Genomic DNA, 21,163 nt, shown 5'->3' on the forward strand with positions numbered 1-21,163 from the left:
CGTCCAGCGTCCTGTTTGCGACGAGTCCCAGCGATTCTGTCAGTTCTCGAGGCTTCTTCTTCTGGCGGTAATCTTCGACTCAGCTCTAGTCTGCTGGGTTGCTTCCCTGATCTGCGCGGCTGCGTAGATATCCGCCCTCTCCCGAACGAGCTCCGTCAACGGGACTTGTCCGGCGATGACCAGCGCCGCGTCTTCCGAAATGGTTCGGAAGGCGCACGCGATCCTGACGGCGCACAGCCTATAGGTTGCCTCCACCCCTCGCACGTAGCTTTTTACCTTAGCTGCTTCCGCCCACACTGGCGCTGCATACAGCATCTGCGACGTCACAACCGTCGTGAGCAGTTTCCGGGTTGCTTGCTTCGGCCCTCTGGTGTTTAGCAGCATCCTGGATAGAGCTCCTGCGGTTCCGCTGGCCTTCTTGTGCACAAAGTCCAGGTGCTCCTTGAAGCACAGGCGCGTGTCTAGAAGAACGCCAAGGTACCGGATTGCCCGCTGGGACCGTATCGTGGTTCCACCGACCCTCACGCTAGCTGTCTCCACCGCTTTTCGACTTGAGACAAGCACCGCCTCCGTCTTGTGGGCCGCCAGCTGCAGCCCTGCGTTCGCTAGCCACGACTCTACAGCCTGCACCGCTGCGTCAGCGTGAGCCTCCACCGTAGCTAGCTCCTTGGCTACCACCACTATGGCGACGTCATCGGCAAAACCAACCAGGCTGGTGCCCACTGGCATTGGGAGTCTCAGCACTCCATCGTACATGGCGTTCCAGAGCAGGGGTCCCAAAACGGAGCCCTGCGGGACTCCGGCTGAGACTTTGTATGCTCTGGAACCCTGGCATGTGTCCGTCGTGAGCACTCTGTTGCTAAAGTAGCTTAGCGCTATATTGAGCAGGTAGCTAGGGATGTTAAACATCCTCAGGGACTCCAGTGTCCGCCCCCAATCAGCCGTATTGAACGCGTTCCTAATGTCCAGAGTTACCACTAGACAGTAGGATTTCGTTCCTCCTCTCCACCTGGAACCAGCGATGGCTTCCCTAGCTGTCTCGACCACCTTCATGATGGCATCCATGGTCGACCTTCCCTTCCTGAAGCCGTATTGCTCAGTGGATAGGCCGCCCGCTGCTTCGACGGCTTCTGTCATCCTGGTTGCGATCACCCTCTCGAAGACTTTGCCTACTATGTCCAGCAGGCAGATTGGCCTGTAGGAGGAAGCCTCTCCTGGTGGCTTGCCTGGCTTGGCCAGCAATAACAGCCGTTGCCGTTTCCACCTTACAGGGAACGTACCTTCCTGGAGGCATTTGTTGAAAAGCCCGGCCACCTGCTCCGGCAGCAACGCTAGAGCCAGCTTTGTCGCTCTGCTAGGAATCCCGTCGGGTCCCGGCGCCTTCTTGGGTTTTATGTTTCAGCCAGCCTGCAGTACCTCGGCTTCCGTGACGCTGCGGAACTCTCCTGGCTCAGCTCTTGGGAAGTTTCCGACAGGCTGACCATCTGGGAATAGGGCTTTGACGATCCCCTCCAGTGCCTCCGGGTCGAATGGGGCGTTTCCCCCCGCGTTGAGCTTCTTCACCGTCATCTTGTACGCGCCTCCCCATGGATCATCCTCGGTGGCATCGCACAGCTTCAGGAAGCTTTCCCGCTTGCTGTCTCTAATAGCGATCTTCAGCGCCTTTCTCGCCGCTTTATATCGCTCGCTACGTTCCACAAGGAGCGGGCTGCTTCTTGCTCGCTGAAGCAGTCTTCTGGAGCGGTGACAGATGCGGCGTAGCTCAGCGATCTCCTCGCTCCACCAGAAAACCGGGCGGTGGTTTCCTCGAAATGGCCTCCTCTGGAGCATGCTCTGGTCACAAGCGTTTTCCAAGGCGTCAGCAAGCTTGTTTGCCATCCCGTTAGCTCCGTCCGCTTCGTCCACTGAGAATCCCTCAAGGGCGCTTACAAAGGCCCGAGGTCTGAAGGTGTCCTGCCGGAACGCCCTTCTTGGTAGAGGTGTGGTGCCACTGGGTCGGCCGCCCAACCCTAGCGTGCATTCGATGGCCTCATGATCGCTGGCAGTGTAGACTTCCCCGATCCTCCAACAGGCGTGGCGGGCCAGCGCACTGCTAACGAAAGTGAGATCGATGACAGATCCCGCGCCTGCCCTGCTGAAGGTCTGCCGGGAGCCTTCATTCAAGAGGACGACGTCCAGCGAGGCAAAGGTTTCCAGCACCGCGCGGCCTCTTGCGTTTGTCCGAGAAGATCCCCATTCGGTAGCCCAGGCGTTGAAGTCGCCACCGACCACCGCGTTGCTACGACCCCGGAGGTCGATGCTCAACTCATCCAGGATCCGACCGAAGGACTCCAGCGAAAGGCTGGGCGCCAGGTAGCAGCTGTATAGCCACGTACCGCCAACATTTGCTCTGACAAAGCCGTCAGTCGCCTTGATGTCGCTCATCTGCTGCGCACCCGCTCCGCATAGCCATAGGGCCGCTTTGCCAGTACGGTCCGTGGCCCAGTCCCGGCTGCTTCCTATCCTGTATGGCTCGCTGAGGATAGCTACCTCTGAGCCGCGTTCGCGCACCGTCTGCGTCAGAAGATCCTGCGCGGCCCTGCAGTGATTCAGGTTTAACTGGATTAGCTGCATATGGTTGGTTTATTCCCTTTCCCTCCGCCAGCAGCTGGACAGCCGCTGCCGCCTGCCTGGTGCGTTGTGTCCTTACTTCCGGCCGCCTTGCAAAGGAAACAAGAGGGCTCGCTGGCGCACCTGGCTGCTTTGTGGCCCGACTCTCCGCATTTGATGCAGCAGGCACTCCTATCCACCGGGTTCTTGCAGTGGATCGCAATGTGCCCGGTTTCCAGGCATCTGAAGCACCTCGGTGGACCGGATCTTTCCCGGATCCTGCACATCGACCATCCGATACGCACCTCGCCACGCTGCAAAACTGCCTTGCCCAATGGGATGGGCAGACTGACCACCGCCTGCTGCGTCTCTGAGTGGCCGCGGCGCATGCTCCGGACTCTCACACGTCCAACTTCGAAATTGAACTGGCCGGCGATAGCGGCACAGACCTCCTCCTTCGAGGTGATGGAGTCGATGTTTCGTATCTCCAAAACCAACACTTTCGTGCTCTCCGTCGACGCACGAACAGTCGCGGAGTCACCGAGCACCCTCTCGATTCTCTCCTTCATGGTCTCGGCGCTCTCCACGCTCCCTCTGGCCACCTCCAGGAGCAGGTTGCCGTTGTTAGTGCGACGGACCTTGGAGACACAGGCACCCAGGGCCGACAGCTGCTTGTCGCCCCTCCTGGTCACCATGGCTAGCACCTCGCTGTAGGACTTGCCGTTTGCCTGCACGATGACAGCATCAGGACGTCCACGGCGCGCTGCCCTCGGCTTCTTGGCAACTACCTCCCATTCACCAGCGGGTTTTCCGGGGTTCTCGGAGTCCGGGCGGCAACGTGGGCCTCCGCGGGCTCTGGCTGGGCTCCTTGAGGCTTTTTCCGGGGCTTTTTGGGCCCTTTCGGGATTCCCTGCTGCGCTGCGCCAGTTGGTGTAGGGGCAGGCGCAGTTGCTGGTAGTCCATTTGGCTGACTCAGCCTTCGCCAGGGCTCTGTTTGGGCAGTAGCATCCTTCATCCATACTGTCGGTGTCTGCTGCTCCTTGTCGACGCAGAGTATGCACTGGGCGCATTTTGGGCACCGGCTGTTCCCGGCCTCGCTCTCCTGCCTCTGCTGTCACTGGCGGCGTGTGCGCAATCCGCTTTCTCCCTGGTGCTGCCGTTGTCTCCTCGTTCGCTGTGCCCATCTTTGCTGGCGCCGTCCTCTTTCGTGTGCCCCCTGGCAGTGCCGATGCTTCCACCATTGACACCGTTCTGGCAGCTGCTGCTAGGCTTGCGTGGCGCTGCCGGAACCGCTTCATGCTCTCCTGGAGCCGCTGCATCTTCCCTGTAATTAAAATTCGAAGAGATTTTTTACTTTTGCTGAATTGGCCTCTGTTCAGTGTTTTGTAATGTTTAAACCTTAGGCTGCAAACATAGTACGCGCTGAGACGAAGATGAAAATTAAGACGAAGCTGAAAACGAATTGCTTGCGATGCGAGTAAGCTAATAGGTTGCATAGTGGAAGACGAATTTGTTGCGATTGTGTGATGTTAGTCGCTATGGATTTCTCATCAACATTCAATTCCTTTAAAATATCATTCCAATTCTGGTCCACAATATGCCTATTGTATAGTTTATTCTGCTGGTCCCATAAACATTGTTTTTTAAATTATAGACATTTTTACAAAACATGTGCTTCAGGAAAATCGCAAGTCACAAGTTAATTGCAGTGTTGCCAAATAAAAATTTGACTCTCCCCCTTAAAAAATTTCAAAAAGTTGAAATTTTCCCCTAAAAATTCCAGTTTTTCCCCTAAAATGTAAAAAAAAAGAAGAAGAACAACTCAAAATAGCAAGCGATTCTTCTTCAAAAACAGTACTGCTCCGTTTGAAGCTGATCGCTTGCGTTTCGTCTTCATCTTCGTCTTCGTCTCAGCGCGCACTATGTTTGCGGGCGAGCGAATTCATATGAATTGTTCTGCACTGTTTTTCGTTTTCAGTTTCGTCTTCATTTTCAGCTTCGTCTCAGCGCGCACTATGTTTGTAGCCTTAGTGTTGTCAGATGTGGTTTGGTTAGTGTTGTGTTGTGTGTGTGTTTTAGTGTTGTGTTATGGGTATTTTGTGTTGTGTTTTATGGTTCTGATTCGTACCCCAGATGTGGTTTTGTGTCCCCAATGTATACGCGTTTTGTTTTATGGGTTTTTGGATTTCGTACGTGTATTATGACCGGGGATATGAATTTTCCTACCTTCCATGGCCCGTCATACTTTGGCGCGAGTTTGGCGTTGAACTGGACTGCTGCGTTGGATAGTGGGTGTGTTTTGCACCATATCCAGTCCCCTACCGTCGACTTCCACTCCCGCTTACGTAAATTGTAGTGCTGTTTTTGTTTTTCCGCCGCTTCTTGCATATTTGCCGTGGCTTCTTCCCTCAGGTTGTTCAGCCTCTTCCATCTTGTACCTATATTTTCCCCCGTCAGCCCTGATCCGGCTGTTACGGCGTCGAATACTGTGTTGGGTAGCCTTAACTCCTTCCCGAATATCAGCTGTGCCGGGCTGAATTTGGTTGACTCCGACGTGCTGCTATTGTATGCCAACATTAGTTCGGGTAGGTGCTCATCCCATTTCGTAGGCTCCTGCTCCGCCAGTTGCGCTATCATCGTCTTTACGGTGCGGTTTGTGCGTTCTGTTGGGTTTTCCTGAGGCGTGTACGGTGCTGTAAACTGTTGCCGCACGCCCCATTTCTCCATAGCGGTTTTCGTTTTCCGCCCCGTGAACTGGACCCCATTGTCCGAGATCAGTATTTTTGGCGCTCCAACTCTCGCTATTACCCTTTCTCTGAAGACTTTTAAGAACGCCTCGGCGGTTGCTTGTCGGATTGCAGCCAGTTCTACCCATTTCGAGAACTTGTCCACTATTACGATCAACGTGGTATTCCCGTGTTTAGTGCGGGGAAGTGGTCCGACAAAATCGACACACATCGTCTCCCAGGGTGCCTCCGCGATCCTTGTCAACATTTTTCCTGCTGTTTTTTGCTGGGAAACTTTGTATCGCTGGCAACACTAACATTCCCTGACGAACCGTCTTACGTCCCTTCCCAGTCGTGGCCAGAAGTATCGTTGCTTGACCCGTTTCAGCGTTTTGTAGATGCCTAAGTGACCTGCTTCTGCCGTGCTATGGTTCTCTGCCAACACCTGTTGTATCTCCTCCTTTGTGACGCATAGTTTCCATGGCTGTGAGTCCTCGCTATCACCGCCTAATTTATAGAGTCGATCTCCCACTTTCTTGAACTCTATGCTTCCTGGGTCGTTCTCTACTTCTTCGAGCTTTTGTTCCAGCCAGTCCTTTGCCTCCTTGATGGCTTTTAGTTCGATTCTTGGTGCTCTTGATAGTGAGTCTGCTACCGCATTCAATTTTCCCTTTCGGTATTGCACCTCGAACTGAAAGGGTTGGAGACCTAACGCCCATCTAGCGACTCTTCCTGACGGACTCTCTATTGAATTAAGCCACTTCAGTGCCATGTGATCCGTAACCACCACAAATTGGTAGCCTTCTAAGTACATTTTGTACTTATTGATGCCCCAATATATCGCAAGGCATTCCTTCTCGGTGGCGCTGTAGTTCCGTTCCACGTTACTTAGCCTTCTGCTGCCGTACGAGATCACGTGTTCTCCGTCTTCTCCCTCCTGCGTTAGTACTGCGCCTATCCCTAAGTCGCTGGCATCTGTCTGTAGTTTGAACTTACGACTGAAGTCTGGGCATGACAGTACTGGAGTTCTTGTCAAACTTTCCTTCAAACTGTCGAACGACTTTTGGTGCTTCTCGGCCCATTCAAACTTTTTTCCTTTCTTCAGGAGGTCTTGGAGCGCTCCGGCCTGTTCCGTGAAGTTAGGTATAAACCTTCGATACCATGACGCCATCCCTAGGAAACTGTGCACCTCCTTCGTTGTTTTCGGTGCCGCCAGCTCTTGGATTGCCGCTATTTTTTCAGGGTCCGTTCTGATTCCTCTGTCGGTCACCACGTGTCCTAAATATTTCAGTTCTTTCTGGAAGAACTGACATTTCTCTGGATTTATCTTTAGGTTCGCCCTTTGCAGTCTTCTGAACACTTCCCCCAGCTTCTCCAGATGCTCTCGTTTGCTCCGTCCAATGACCACGATGTCATCTAGGTAGGCAAACGCAAATGGTTCCATTTATGGGCCTATTATTGTGTCTAGTGCCCGCTGGAACGTCGCTGGAGCTGTCGTCAATCCGAGTGGCATTACTTTCCACTCGAATAGCCCCCGTCCCGGTACTGCTGGCTGTTTTTCTCCATTGGTATCTGCCAGTACCCGGATTTCAGATCTATCGTACTTATGAACTTTGCTTCCCTTAATTGGTCCAGTATATAGTTCATCCTTGGTACCGGGTAAGCGTCTTTCTCCGTTATTTCGTTCAACAGTCGATAATCTATGCACATCCGCCACGTGTTGTTTTTCTGTTTTACCAACACTACGGGTGCGCTATATGGGCTGTGCGATGGCTCCACCAGCCCTAATGCCAACAACTCGTCCACCTGTTCGTTAATTATCGCTTATTGCTTCGGGTTCCGTGGATAATACCGTTGTTTTATAGGTCTGTCGTCCTTTAAGTGTATTGCGTGTCTCGTAATGTTACTCACTCCCTGCAACCCCTCGAATACTTGCCTTTGACTCTCCAGGAACGCTTGCACTTCCGCGTCCGATGGTTCTGGCATCTCCTCGTCGGCTCCACTGGCTGTCGGGTCCATCTCACTCCCCTTGTCCTCTATGGCTGTTATTTCCAGTTCCAGCTTCCCGCACCGTAGTAGGCTGTGAGCCCCGGCTAGAAAATCCATTCCTAACAAGATTCCGCCTGCGACCTGTTTCAGAATCAGGAATGTCAGGCTAAATGCCTTCCCCGCGAATTGGATATCCGCTGTGAACATTCCTACTGTTCTCTGGTTCGATCCGTTAGCCATCATGATTTCGGCCCTGGCTCCGCTCCACCTGCCCTGCTTTCTGAGGTCTTGGTACCTATTCATACTTATCGCGCTACGGGACGCTCCGGTGTCAATTATTCCCTTCGCCGTTCTGCTCCCGACCCTGATGCGTGCGGTTATTTGGTACCCGTCGCAACTCAGCTGCTTTCCTGGTGCTGGCTCTAGTCTTGTCGCCTGAGCTGCAAGCTTTATCTGCTCAGGCCTCCTGCGTTTCCCGGTTCCATTCTGCAGCATTCCGTTGTTCTGATGTCGTTTCTTCCACAGACCCAGCAGAATAACCGTTGCGGGTTGCCGCATGGCCTGTCCCGCCGCATCGCTTACAAATTTCCGGCCGTATTTGCTGCTGTGCCGGTTGGTTGTGTCGCGTCTGGTCCGCTGCCTCGATCTCTTCTACTTCCTCTGCCAGTTTGAGGAACTCCGTCAGCGACCTAAATCCTGATCTCCGCGTGTAGAGCTTGATCTTGCTCCTACAGTTGTTAAATATGCGGTCGAGTTTTTCCTCTTCTGACAGTTTCGTGAATCGCATCAGCTTTCTTAATCCCATAGCGTATTCCCTCACCGGTTCTGAATCCCGCTGTTTAAGCTGTGCGATCTGCGTTCTTAGTTGTTCCTCGTACCTTGGAGGTAGGAAGTACTCCAGCAGTTCTGTTGTTAGTTGCTTCCATGTGTTTATTTCGGTTGGCGTGGTGTTCCACTAGTCTATGGCGGCTCCTTCCAATATGTACGGCATGGTTTGAATGAGCTGGTTCTCCTGAATACCGTATCCGGACGCCCACTGCTCCATTTTGTCTAAGAACTCCAGTGGGTTCGTTGTCCCTTGGTATCGGATTCCCCAGCTCCGTACTCGGTTAACCACTTCTGTTTCCATCCTCCACTCCATTTTTCTTTCCTTTTCTCCTTCCATCGTTCCGTTTAGCTTCTCCTTCTTCACTGCTCTGATCCGAGCTTTTGCGCTTGTTGTTGCTTCTTCCTCGCTGCTCTGGTCCTCTTTTCTGCTTTCCGGTCTTATCTCTGCCGGATTTTTGTTCCTTCTGTATCTCACCGCTGGTCCGGCGATTTGCTGTCCTTGCTCCTCCTCCTCGAAAATTACGATTTCCGGTATGATATCTCTTGTCGGACTTTTGTCCCTCTTGTACCTTATCGTTAGCTCGGCGAGCCGTTGTCTGACCTCTTCGTTATGATCCGTTTTCTTGGCAAACGCTGCCAGTAGTCGTCTTAGCTCTTCGCTTTTCCCTGACGTGTCTAATCCGAACTCTTCCGCGTATTCCGTAAGTTCGTTTTTCGGCGCTAGGTATACCCAGATTGACATAACTCTGCCGGTGTCGGTCTGTTCCTTGCAACCACTTCAATCTGCTCGGGCGCCACTGTGACGGTTAGTCATACCTCGGGGCTCAAGGATGGCCAGGGTTCGTCTCAGATATTTATTTGTTGTCTGAGGTGGTTGCTGTAAGGAAGTTTTCGATCCGGGTTCCAGAGGAGAAGGCCGATAGTTAGGTTATACTTGGACTAAACAATTTATTGTAGATAAGGGTACAAAGAGGTAAGACGGGGTTTTGGTGTTGGCAATTGAGAATATCTGCTCCAGTTCGCCGTGCGCCGGCTCGGGTCGTCCTTCTTCGGATGCGTTTCGTCGCCTGGTGGTCCGCCGTCCGCTCGTCCTTTTCGAGATGCGTTCCGTCGCCCTGGGGTCCGTGGCCCGTTCCCGTGCTGTTGTTCGAGTGGTCTATCTTCCTAGATGAGCGAGAGTAATCGGTGAAGGCCCTAAGGTCTTTCAAGTTAGTGAAATATGCGGAGGCCCTGAGGTCTTCCACCAAGAGATCAGTGGGTAGAGGCCCTAAGGTCTTCTAAGATCGAGAAGTTGGTTAGAGGCCCTCAGGTCTTCTAAGAGGAGAAGTTGGTAGAGGCCCTCAGGTCTTCTAATAGGGGAGGTTTGTAGAGGCCCTCAGGTCTTCTAAGCTTGAGAAGTTGTTAGAGGCCCTCAGGTCTTCTAAGATCGAGAAGTGTTAGAGGCCCTTAGGTCTTCTAAGATTGAGAAGTTGTTAGAGGCCCTTAGGTCTTCTAAGATTGAGAAGTTGTTAGAGGCCCTTAGGTCTTCTAAGATTGAGAAGTTTTTAGAGGCCCTTAGGTCTTCTAAGATTGAGAAGTTGCTACAGGCCCTTAGGTCTTCTAAGATTGAGAAGTTGTTAGAGGCCCTTAGGTCTTCTAAGATTGAGAAGTTGTTAGAGGCCCTTAGGTCTTCTAAGATTGAGAAGTTGCGAGAGGCCCTTAGGTCTTCTAAGATTGAGAAGTTGTTAGAGGCCCTTAGGTCTTCTAAGATTGAGAAGTTGTTAGAGGCCCTTAGGTCTTCTAAGATTGAGAAGTTGTTAGAGGCCCTTAGGTCTTCTAAGATTGAGAAGTTGCTAGAGGCCCTTAGGTCTTCTAAGATTGAGAAGTTGTTAGAGGCCCTTAGGTCTTCTAAGATTGAGAAGTTGTTAGAGGCCCTTAGGTCTTCTATGATTGAGACGTGCACGGAGGCCCTAAGGTCTACCGAGATAGATATAGACTTATGGGGAGGCCCTTAGGTCTTCCAATATTGAGACGTACACGGAGGCCCTAAGGTCTACCGAGATATATAGAGACTTATAGGGAGGCCCTTAGGTCTTCCAATATTGAGACGTACAGAGAGGCCCTAAGGTCTTCCACAAGTTATATACGTAAGGTATGGCCGGGGTCCAACTATTAGTTACCACATTACCAATATACCTTACTCGTCCTTGCTCCTTAGGCGGCTCCTTCCTGTTGGCTTACCCTTGCTCCTGTAGAGGACTTGGCCGATTGCTGGCCGAAAACTGAATGCCTTCCAAGGGCTGAGGCTCGCCTTATATAGGGCTCTGGAGCGATCGAGTGTGGCTGTCGCACCCGAAGTGTGGCCCTAATAGTGTGGCCAGACCCTTAGCGGGCCAGTGTGACCCTTTGTCTCTGCTCATGGCGCGCGCGCGCATTTGAATTAAACTGGTGCTCTTCGCGGTGGGTTTTGACTTCATTTTATTCTTGTCTTTGTTGTACTTCATGTTTTATTCTTATTTCTTATTATTTAATACATCTCTTGTGACTTCATGTGTTTATTTGTATTTTGTGACTCCAGGTGTCTGTTCTTATTCTTATTTCTATTTATTGATTCTTGTTCTTATTTCTATTTATTTATTCTTGTTCTGATTTCTATTTATTTAGTTCGATTGTGCGTTAAACGTCACACGTTATTGAAAAACTGCAAGGTGGAGAGATTTTCACAACACTGGATTTGACCAATGGATTCTTTCATGTTCCTTTGTCACCAGAATCTCAGAAGTACACTTCGTTTGTTACCATGAGTGGGCAGTATGAGTTCATGTTTGTACCTTTCGGTATCACAAATTCTCCAGCAGTGTTTACCAGGTTCATAATGGCTGTCCTAAGGGATTTGATAAAAAACGACAATGCAGTAGTGCACATGGATGATGTGATCATTGCAGGCAAAAATGTAGAACAGGGCGTGCAGAAGTTAGGGCGAGTTTTGAAAGTGGCAGAAGAAAACGGTTTGCGTATAAATTGGAGCAAGTGTCAGTTATTGAAGAAGAGGGTACATTTCCTTGGATACATTGTAGAAAATGGTACAATCAAACCAGGTGAGGAGAAAACTAGAGCGGTTGCTGATTTTCCTATTCCTCGTGATAAAAAGGGAATCCAACGATTTTTAGGCTTGACATCGTATTTTCGAAGGTTCGTTGAAAACTACGCAGGTATTGCAAAGCCGTTGTCTGATTTGTTGCGTAAGGAATCAAAGTTTGAGTTCAAAGAAGTGCAGGTAGAAGCTTTTGAAAAATTAAAGGCTGCGTTAATCAGTGGGCCCGTTCTGAGACTGTATGACCCTACACTTGAAACGGAAATTCATACCGACGCTTCAAAATTCGGATTTGGAGCCGTGTTACTTCAGAAAGGCAGAGAAGATAGTTTGTGGCACCCAATTTTCTACATGAGTCGGAAGACCAAACCTTGCGAAGAGAAGTATCATTCTTATGAACTTGAAGTTCTTGCAGTTATCGGAGCTTTGATAAAGTGGCGGGTCTACGTTCTTGGCAAAAGATTCAAAATAGTGACAGACTGCAATGCTTTTGCCATGACTATGAAAAAGAAAGTGATTCCGCTTAGAGTTTCGCGTTGGGCAATGTACTTGCAAGATTTCGACTATGAAATCGAACATAGGTCAGGTAGCAAGATGAGACATGTGGATGCGTTGAGCAGGGTGTATTGTTTTGTTGTGACGGATAGCTTAATACATCGCTTAAGAGAAGCACAGCAAACGGATGATTGGACTAGGGCAGTGAAGAGTGTTGTTGAGACAAGAAGAAGATTTTTATATATCCAACGGAATTTTATTCAAGGATCAGAATAAGGAGTTGCTAGTAGTGCCATCGCTTATGGAAGACGAGATCATTCGAAATGCGCACAAGCAAGGTCACTTTTCTTCAAAAAAGACTCAGGAGTTGGTCGAAAAGTCGTACTATATTCAGAAGGCTAAAGAGAAGATAGCACGAATCATTGAGAGCTGCGTCGAGTATATCTTAGTGAATGCCAAAGCTGGTAGGCAAGAAGGGTTCCTTACACCAATCGATAAAGGGGACAAGCCGTTGGTTACGTACCATATAGATCGTGTTGCCCCGATGGAGTTGACCAAAAAGCGCTATAATCACATTCTCGTAATAGTGGATGCCTTTTCTAAGTACGTATGGTTATATCCTACACGAAGTACTGGGGTTGAAGAAGTTTTGAGTGGCTTGGAGCGTCAGTCAGTCATTTTTGGTAACCCATATCGGATCGAGGAGCTGCTTTCACTTCACACTTGTTTAAGGAGTATTGCGAAAGGGAGAAGATACAGCACTTGCTAATTGCGACAGGAGTTCCCAGAGGTAATGGACAGGTAGAGCGTATGCACAAGATAGTGGTTCCAATGTTATCTAAACTGAGTGAGGAGAGTCCAGGATGCTGGTATAAGGAGGTTGGCAAGGTACAACAGACGATTAATAACACTGAGCCCAGGAGTAGAAAGCCAGTATGCAGTAAATGACTTAGTAGCTATTAAACGCACCCAGTATGGAACAGGCTTAAAGTTGAAAGGAAAGTACTTAGGTCCTTATAAGGTAGTAAAGATTAATAATCATGGGCGTTATGAAGTTGAAAGAGTCGGACAAGGAGAAGGGCCATATAGAACCAAGACAGTTGCAGAGTACATGAAACCATTCGGGTCGAATGAAACGTCAGGAAGGCCGAATGTGGGATCCGGTAGTGTTGATGGAGTGGCCAGAGTCACCAGGAGCGGTCTCACCTACTAGTTTCTGGCTCCCTCTTTTAAATACTACAAAGAATACTGTAGTGTTAAGCTCTGGCAACTCTTCGTTAGGCAGTCGCCGCCAGAATCTCGCTTTGATCGGACACGTTTGGAATAAGCTACATATATATTTTGTAAAATTAAGTTACAAGTTAAAAGTCGATGGAAAAAAACTATATCCTAATTTAAAGTCGGTGTTACAATTTTATTGAAAAGAGGACACTGCATAAATAAAACTTGACTCACTCCATTGATTCAAAAAAGACTAAACAGTGTAGGGCCATAAATCGGTTTCTTGCCAAAAAAGAAATTAAGGGCAGCACTGCTTTCGCATTTAGAAATAAGATAATAAAGAAAGCAAGTACAAATAGGGCATTAGTTGGCAATGACCAAATGATAAATGATAATTTATCATATTATAGAAATTTAATTTCTGAAGAAAATGCAAAAGAGGACTTCGAAAAAGATCCATTTAAGGATGCATTTGAAATGAGGTGCAACAATTTTGGACACTACATTCAGCATCTATCAACGAAGCTTGAGGTGTTTTTATGGAACAAAAACCACATCAGTCTGTATACGTTGTATACGTTGCATATAGATGCAACAGGAGGTGTAGTGCTGCCAATGAAATGTGCAGGGAAAAGAATGTATCTCTACTCATTGGTGGCACACAGACCAGATCATCAAATGGTGTATTCCGTGGCTAATTCTATTCTGTCCAACCACTCTGCGTATGATATAGGTCTCTTTCTATGTGAGCTAAATAGGTTTTGTGTACAAAATAAATTCAAGCTGCCAATATGCAAACGCATTATAACAGATGTTAGTTTTGCAATCATCCAAGCGGTTCTAAAGGAATTTAATGACTTGGATGTCATATAATACCATGTGTTTTAATTTTTTTTATCAAAAAAGTGAAATATTTTCTGCAGTATGCGTTCAGTTTTGTACGAGTCATTATCCAAAAATAATGTGTTCCGACATAGACAAAACTGTTGGATTGGCAAACGTTGCATTAAGGGATTTTTAAAGAAATGCCTTAGGTGTGGCCTTTAATATAATTACTGTCAGTGACTTAGAGAAGTGGTTCTTCAACGTGGTAACCATTCTTCTTTCTCCAGTCATAAACAGAAAGGTACAAGAGGCTACTTCATATTTATTAGGTAGTACCTCGACTGCTTTTGATTTGGCAGAGCATGAAACATATGCCAAGCCAATTAAAAAGAATAGTGATTATTCACTTAATACCATTGCTGGTAAGAGTGAATTTTAGCAACGATTTACGATAATTACATCTAAGGTATTAAAAATAATTTCAGAGGAATCAAAAATCGGCGAAGAAAACCAATTTCATCATCCAAAAATGGTAAATCTTATTTTAGGAAAATATATGGTTTTTGCGCCATTTTGGACCAATATAATTGGAATTTTTATTGATCCTAGCAATAAAAGACCCAGCAATGGTCCAATAGAGTCCATGTTTAAGACACTAAAACACAGTATTATAAAAAATAAGCAGGGACTAAAACTTGGTAGATTCATTCGTAAAATGAATGATTTTTCAAACTCTGTGGTGCGGCAACTTGAACTTGCACATCCAGAATTTTCACGTTCCCCATTGACTCATGGTACTGTTATTAAAGCTAAACCAAAAAAGGGTATTTAAAAAATTAAAATTAAAAATAAAAATAAAAAAGGGTAATTAAAAATTAACGTACGCCGATATGTTATCAAATAAAAATTGTCAACTGTTAAAGAGAGTTGGCAGAAAAAAGGCAACAAAAAACTCAAAATAAGGTTATTCAAAGGAGATTTTTCAGGCCTTAATACTGTCTGAATCGAATTTAAATAACACACAAGGAACAATTGATTCGAATTTAAATTCTTTGATACAATTAGAACATTCTTACTCTTGTATGGTTAACGCATTTAAAATGGAGGAGAACTTAAAAAAATTATCTCAAAAAAGCATTTAAAGCAGGTACGAATTTAACAAAAAATATTCCTCATTACGTGCTAAGTTGTAAGACTCTGTTTGAGTCTGTACATACATACATTGAATTTAAATCAATTTATATATCTTCTTGAATTGGGTGACATACTTACACTGCAGAACAAACAGTGGCTCTATAACTTTAACAGCTTTAACTGCTTTAATATATAACCATGATGACGCTACCCTGCAGTACCATTCATCAACAATTCATAAACGTTTCATCAATAGCCGAAGGGGTGTTGATGATTCATCGATGAATCGCCATACAAACTGTTGATGAATTTAACATTGGCATGTCCTAGGCTTTCATCAACAATAATTCATTAACAATTAATCGATGAATCATCAACAATTCATCAACATTCAACAGCCTTTCATCAACATTTCATCAACAATTCATTAATTTTTATTAATATTATTTATTCTTACTAATTCTATACCAAAACTAAAACACAAATATAAAAAATTAAGATTAAACATCCATATATTAAAAGGCCTTAAGGTCTTTTTGATCCTTGGTGTTCCGCTTTTTATTCATGAAGACCAAATTTATTGCGCAGTATCTTCTCTGGAGGCTCAGTTTTAGTCACTTGGGAAATTGCATCTACAGAAAAAATTATAATTAATCAAGGGAAAATATAATTTAATTAAATAAAAATTACCCAAAAGAGCCTCGTTTCAATATATTGGCCGTTACTGCAGTCTGAAAAGAAAATACATACATACATATATAAATATAATATATTAATATATTATATACATACATATGATAAATAAAATAATATATGTACATATGTACATTTATAGGCCTCTATTTAATTAAGAACAATCTTTTTACTCACCTTTTTTTATATTCCAATATGGCCCGGAACGTAATTATTGAATTATTTGATTTCTTAATATTTTTAACACGCGACACTTCTGCAGTGGAGAACACTTCAACTTCTAATGCAAAGGGAATAAGAAGAAGCAAGACGAAACCGAAAACGGAAGACCGAACATTTCTTTCCCCCTTCTTTCGCTCTATCACCATCTCTCTCTAATTTTCGGGACAGTTGCGTTTCTTAGTTTGTTTCGGACTTCAATATACGAAGCCCATGCAAATTGTTTTTGTTTTTTTTGGACATGCACCAACAAATCGGACTCGAAGGGAGTTCGGGTATCCGAAGGGAGTTCGGGTTCAAGTAGCAATCGGCAGAGCGTCGATTCTGTCGACTTCGCAGTCGGCGCGTTGATGAATTGTTGATGAATAGGCCTATTGATGAAATGTGGTACTGCAGGGTACTCTTAAACAAGAGTTTATATTTGTAGATCCTTTCGGTCAAACACCAATGGCTGAAAAGTTTAAAATATACTACAAAGATATTTTGTAACGTATAAGTAAAATGGCTTATACTTGCGTGTCTATTAAGCACGATATTCAACAAGACGAGTATAAGGCTACAAACATAGTGCGCGCTGAGACGAAGCTGAAAATGAAGACGAAGCTGAAGACGAAAAACAGTGCAGAACAATTCATATGAATTCGCTCGCCCGCAAACATAGTGCGCGCTGAGACGAAGACGAAGATGAAGACGAAACGCAAGCGATCAGCTTCAAACGGAGCAGTACTGTTTTTAAAGACGAATCGCTTGCTATTTTGAGTTGTTCTTCTTCTTTTTTTTACATTTTAGGGGAAAAACTGGAATTTTTAGGGGAAAATTTCAACTTTTTGAGATAGGGGGAGAGCCAAATTTTCATTTGGCAACACTGCAATTTACTTGTGACTTGCGATTTTCCTGAAGCACATGTTTTGTATAAATGTCTATAATAAATGATGAATTAATTGCAGCCGTTTTTAAAAAACAATGTTTATGGGACCAGCAGAATAAACTATACTACAATAGGCATATTGTGGACCAGAATTGGAATGATATTTCAAAGGAATTGGATGTTGATGAGAAATCCATAGCGACTAACATCACAAAATCGCAACAAATTCGTCTTCCACTATGCAACCTATTAGCTTACTCGCATCGCAAGCAATTCGTCTTCAGCTTCGTCTTAATTTTCAGCTTCGTCTCAGCGTGCACTATGTTTGTAGCCTAATTATCGCATTTTTATACCCTTGCAGGGTATTATAATTTCAGTCAGAAGTTTACAACGCAGTGAAGGAGACGTTTCCGACCCTATAAAGTATATATATTCTTGATCAGCATCAACAGCCAAGTCGATCTAGCCATGTCCGTCTGTCCGTCTGTCCGTCTGTCCGTCCGTCTGTCCGTTTCTACGCAAACTAGTCCCTCAGTTTTAAAGCTATCTGAATGAAACTTTGCACATAGTCTTCTATATACTCTCACTGCTATATATGTCGGAACGGGCCGGATCGGACGACTATATCATATAGCTGCCATACAAATGTTCGATAAATTTTTAGAAAAAAAATTATATCTTGGCTGTTTTCCAATATTTTTGCATCATTTTTGAGATATAGCCATTCTATATTATTCCAGAATTTTGGTAAAAATTTTATGAAAATCGGACGACTATATCATATAGCTGCCATAGGAACGATCGGGAAATTAATAGGAAAAAAATATAACTTCGTTGTTTTTCAACGTATTTTCATCTACTTTGATATATGAGCTTTTGTTATTAATTCAGAATTTTGGTTTAAATTTTATGAAAATCGGTGGACTATATCTTACAGCTGCCATAGGAACGATCGGGAAATTAATAGAAATAATTATAACTTCTTTGTTTTTCAACGTATTTTCATCTACTTTGAGATATGAGCTTTTGATATTATTTCAGAATTTTAGTATAAGTTTTATGAAAATCGAACAACTATATCATATAGCTGCCATAGAAGCGATCGGTAGATGTAAAGCTCGGAATTTAAAACTTTAACTGTCAACTGTAAACATAAGTATAGGTAAAATGTAATAAAACTCTGTTTTGTGTGTGTTTTCAGCATTTAAGTCTATAATACAAACATCAAAAACAATCTGCAAGGGTATAAAAACTTCGGCGTGCCGAAGTTAGCTTCCTTTCTTGTTGTACTTCAGTTCGCAAAACGTCACTTAGAGAATAACCCCCTGACAAATTTGCAGCTAGCATATTTGTTTAGAAAGGAAATTTTTAGCCTATTACTTGGACTAAGTGATTCCCTAGCTAAAACTTGCTTGCATTGTGGCAAGCATATATTATTCGATACTCTTGTATCATGTAACACATGATAGCGAATCATTTGTAGTCAATGTGTTTTCAAAAATTATAAAAATAAATTTATAAATTGTGTAATGTGCATAGCAACCTAGAAAGTTAAAAAAAATAAATAAATATACAACATATAAACATTAATACTAGTAAAAAATTCAAAAAATAAAATACAATTTTATTTGGAATCATGCTAGTACAAATTCAAAAATAATATACACGTTAACACTAGTAAAAAATTCAGAAAATAAAATACAATTTTATTTGGAATTATGCTAGTAAAAATTCAAAAATAATATACACATACTAGTAAAAAATTCAAAAAATAAAATAATATTTTATTTGCAATTATGCTAGTAAAAATTCAAAAATAATATACACGTTAACACTAGTAAAAAATTTAAAAAAAAATAAAATTTTTTTTGGAATTATGCTAGTAAAAATTCAAAAATAATATACACGTTAACACTAGTAAAGAATTCAAAAAATAAAATACAATTTTATTTGGAATTATGCTAGTAAAAATTCAAAAATTATATACACGTTAACACTAGTTCAAAAAATAAAATAATAGTCAATTTCTAGATATACTAGTAAAAATATATATACCAAATTAAATTAAATTTTAAATAAGTGGAGTAGGCCTACAGGGGATACCACTTTAAAAAAAACGCGCCAATCACTCTGCCTCAATGGTGGTGCGGAAATGAGTGGACACATTTCTTTTAAATAAAATTAAAATTTTATTGACGACGCTTTTTTCTTTTTATAGATTCTTATTTGGGGCCTACCCTCCATCATCTTCCAGCATCAATCATGTTCTGCAAGCAGTTGGATCTCGTTCAGGTAGCTGCCCAGCGGCCTCTTTCAGGCGCAGCGCTCCATGGTGCTGCTGCGCATCGATGAGACCCCCATTGAGCAGTTCTCCAACTGGATATCAGGTTTCGTCAAGTCGATACTCCATCGCCTGCGTTACCTCTCCCTGCAGCAGAATCCGCAGCTAACGCAGCTGCCCGCGACTCTGTTCGCCAATACTCGGAACCTTAAGGAGCTACTGTTGGCCGAAAACGGACTGCTGCAGCTGCCCACACAGATCTCGGGGCTGTCGCGACTGCAACGGCTCAATGTGCGGGGGAACCATCTGGGATCACTGCCCGAGGACCTGAAGGAGCTCCGGTGGCTGCATTAACTCAACATACTGGGCAACGAGTACCAGTGCGACTGCAGCATGTACTGGCTGACTGCTTGGCTGGTCAATGGCAGCACCAGTCTGTGACGTCAGGCTCACTCTCAGGGACTGGACAATAGCCCAAATCCTAGCCAAACACCGCTGGACTCGTACGAGAGCATCGACGACCAGATCGAGGCGTTGAAGTGCCAATACGGCACTTGTATAATTGAAATCAACAAAGATCATTAACAAACATTAACAAATTATCTCTTATATCTTTTCAGGTTACTCCCCGCAATAAGATTCTTCGACACCATGCCGACCCGGACAAGCGGCCCATTATCATTGATAGCAAGGAGGACGACCACCAACCGCCAAGTGCTCAGGAGTTGGCCGCTTTAATGGATGAAAGTTACATTCAGTCGCTAAACCTGACATGCCAGCAGAGTCTGGTAGGTCAGCGCGTAGTTCTCGTGGAGAATGGATCTCTTCTTGTGCACAATATCTCCAGAAGACAGACAGACAGCGGCCTGTACACCTGCTATGCCTTCAATGTGATGGGCAAGCCTCTGCAGGATTGAGGTATGCCTTCATTATTTGTTGTGTTAAATTTTGGCATTAAAAAATGCAGACTGTACATCGATCCCATTGTATTCTACCGGGTGAAGATTGGCAGCATACTATTTGGCACTGCCCTGGCCACCGCCTTCCTGCTGCTCACTTTGACTGTTCAGGGCTTGAGAATATGCCTGTCCCGCTGGGGCATCTTTGACCGAGTTTACTGCTACGCCAATCGTAACAAGAAGTCGCCACAGCCACGTCAAATCTACGCAATGCTGGACGGCATCGAGACGTACAAGAGCCAGCAGCTGGAGCGATTGCGCGAGCCCAGCAAATGCACCGCATTCACGATAACTGTGTGCAGCAGGTGGAGTGGATACAGAGCAGCTACACCACCCAGCACATTCGCGAGTTCCGGGAGATGGGCTCGAACCACCTGACGGCGCTGCAGCCCTCGACTACGACACGCTCTGTAACTGCCCTCGTTCCCGTTCAGCCGACGACGCAGCCATTGGGGCACACAACCGCGCACGGCATCGTCCCGCTGGCGATAGATGAAAGTGAGAACTGAAATAAAATGGTGCAGGCAGTCTGCCTTATTTTTTTTTTTCCACCTCCCGCCCAACCGACCGAGGGGCGCAGCCGTGTGACGTACGGCACGAATCGCGAACTAGATAGACGCGGTGAATGAAGGAAGAAAAGAACGGGGAAACGTTACAAGAGAACAAAATTTAATAAGGGGAACAAAAAATATAATACAATAAAAAAATAGTAATAATTAAGTAAAAACGCATGCAAAATAAATATAAAAAATATAAAATAATGTAACTAAATAATAACTACGATAAATAAATAAAAACGCATGCAAAGTAAATATAAAAAGAATAATATAATGTAACTAAATAATAACTACGATAAATAAATAAGAACGCATGCAACATTAGACTACGGTGATACACTACGAGCTAACTCAACAAGTATTAAAGTTTTTAGTACAGAAGGGCTATCGCTACGAATTATAATGTCAGAGAGGCGGTTGTAATCCGTACATAAAACCCTAAAGGGTTCATGCACTTCAAACTCCCGCCTACAGTGATTTACTACTAAAGGGATAAGGGTTCTAGATGTTAGTCGGGGAACGTGGAAATTGAGCTGCCCTAAGAGAAAGGGGCTCTCAACATCACCGTTTATTAGGTTATGGAGGAATACGACACCAAGCATCGTTCTACGGTTAGCTAGGGAGGGTAAGTTAATTAATAGGAGTCTACTTGAATAGGACGGATAGTAAAAAGTTCTTTTGTACAGATTCAATACGGTTAATATGG

At 45.0% G+C, this 21,163-nt stretch overlaps 1 protein-coding gene and 1 pseudogene across 1 annotated transcript; one reads left to right on the forward strand and one right to left on the reverse strand.

Moving 5' to 3' along the window:
* Positions 1-1,398: 1,398 nt before the first annotated feature.
* LOC121502805 (uncharacterized) lies at positions 1,399-5,316 on the reverse strand. The gene is made up of 3 exons (XM_041776540.1): positions 4,935-5,316; positions 2,734-3,913; positions 1,399-2,578 (listed from the first exon to the last, which is right to left on the reverse strand). Exons 1-3 carry the CDS (start codon positions 5,314-5,316, stop codon positions 1,399-1,401), a joined length of 2,742 nt encoding a protein of 913 aa, XP_041632474.1.
* Positions 5,317-10,986: 5,670 nt separating this feature from the next.
* Positions 10,987-20,409, forward strand: LOC108080192 (uncharacterized; annotated as a pseudogene).
* Positions 20,410-21,163: the final 754 nt, after the last annotated feature.

Source organism: Drosophila kikkawai, chromosome 2L, assembly GCF_030179895.1.
Source record: "Drosophila kikkawai strain 14028-0561.14 chromosome 2L, DkikHiC1v2, whole genome shotgun sequence".
NCBI lineage: Eukaryota > Metazoa > Arthropoda > Insecta > Diptera > Drosophilidae > Drosophila > Drosophila kikkawai.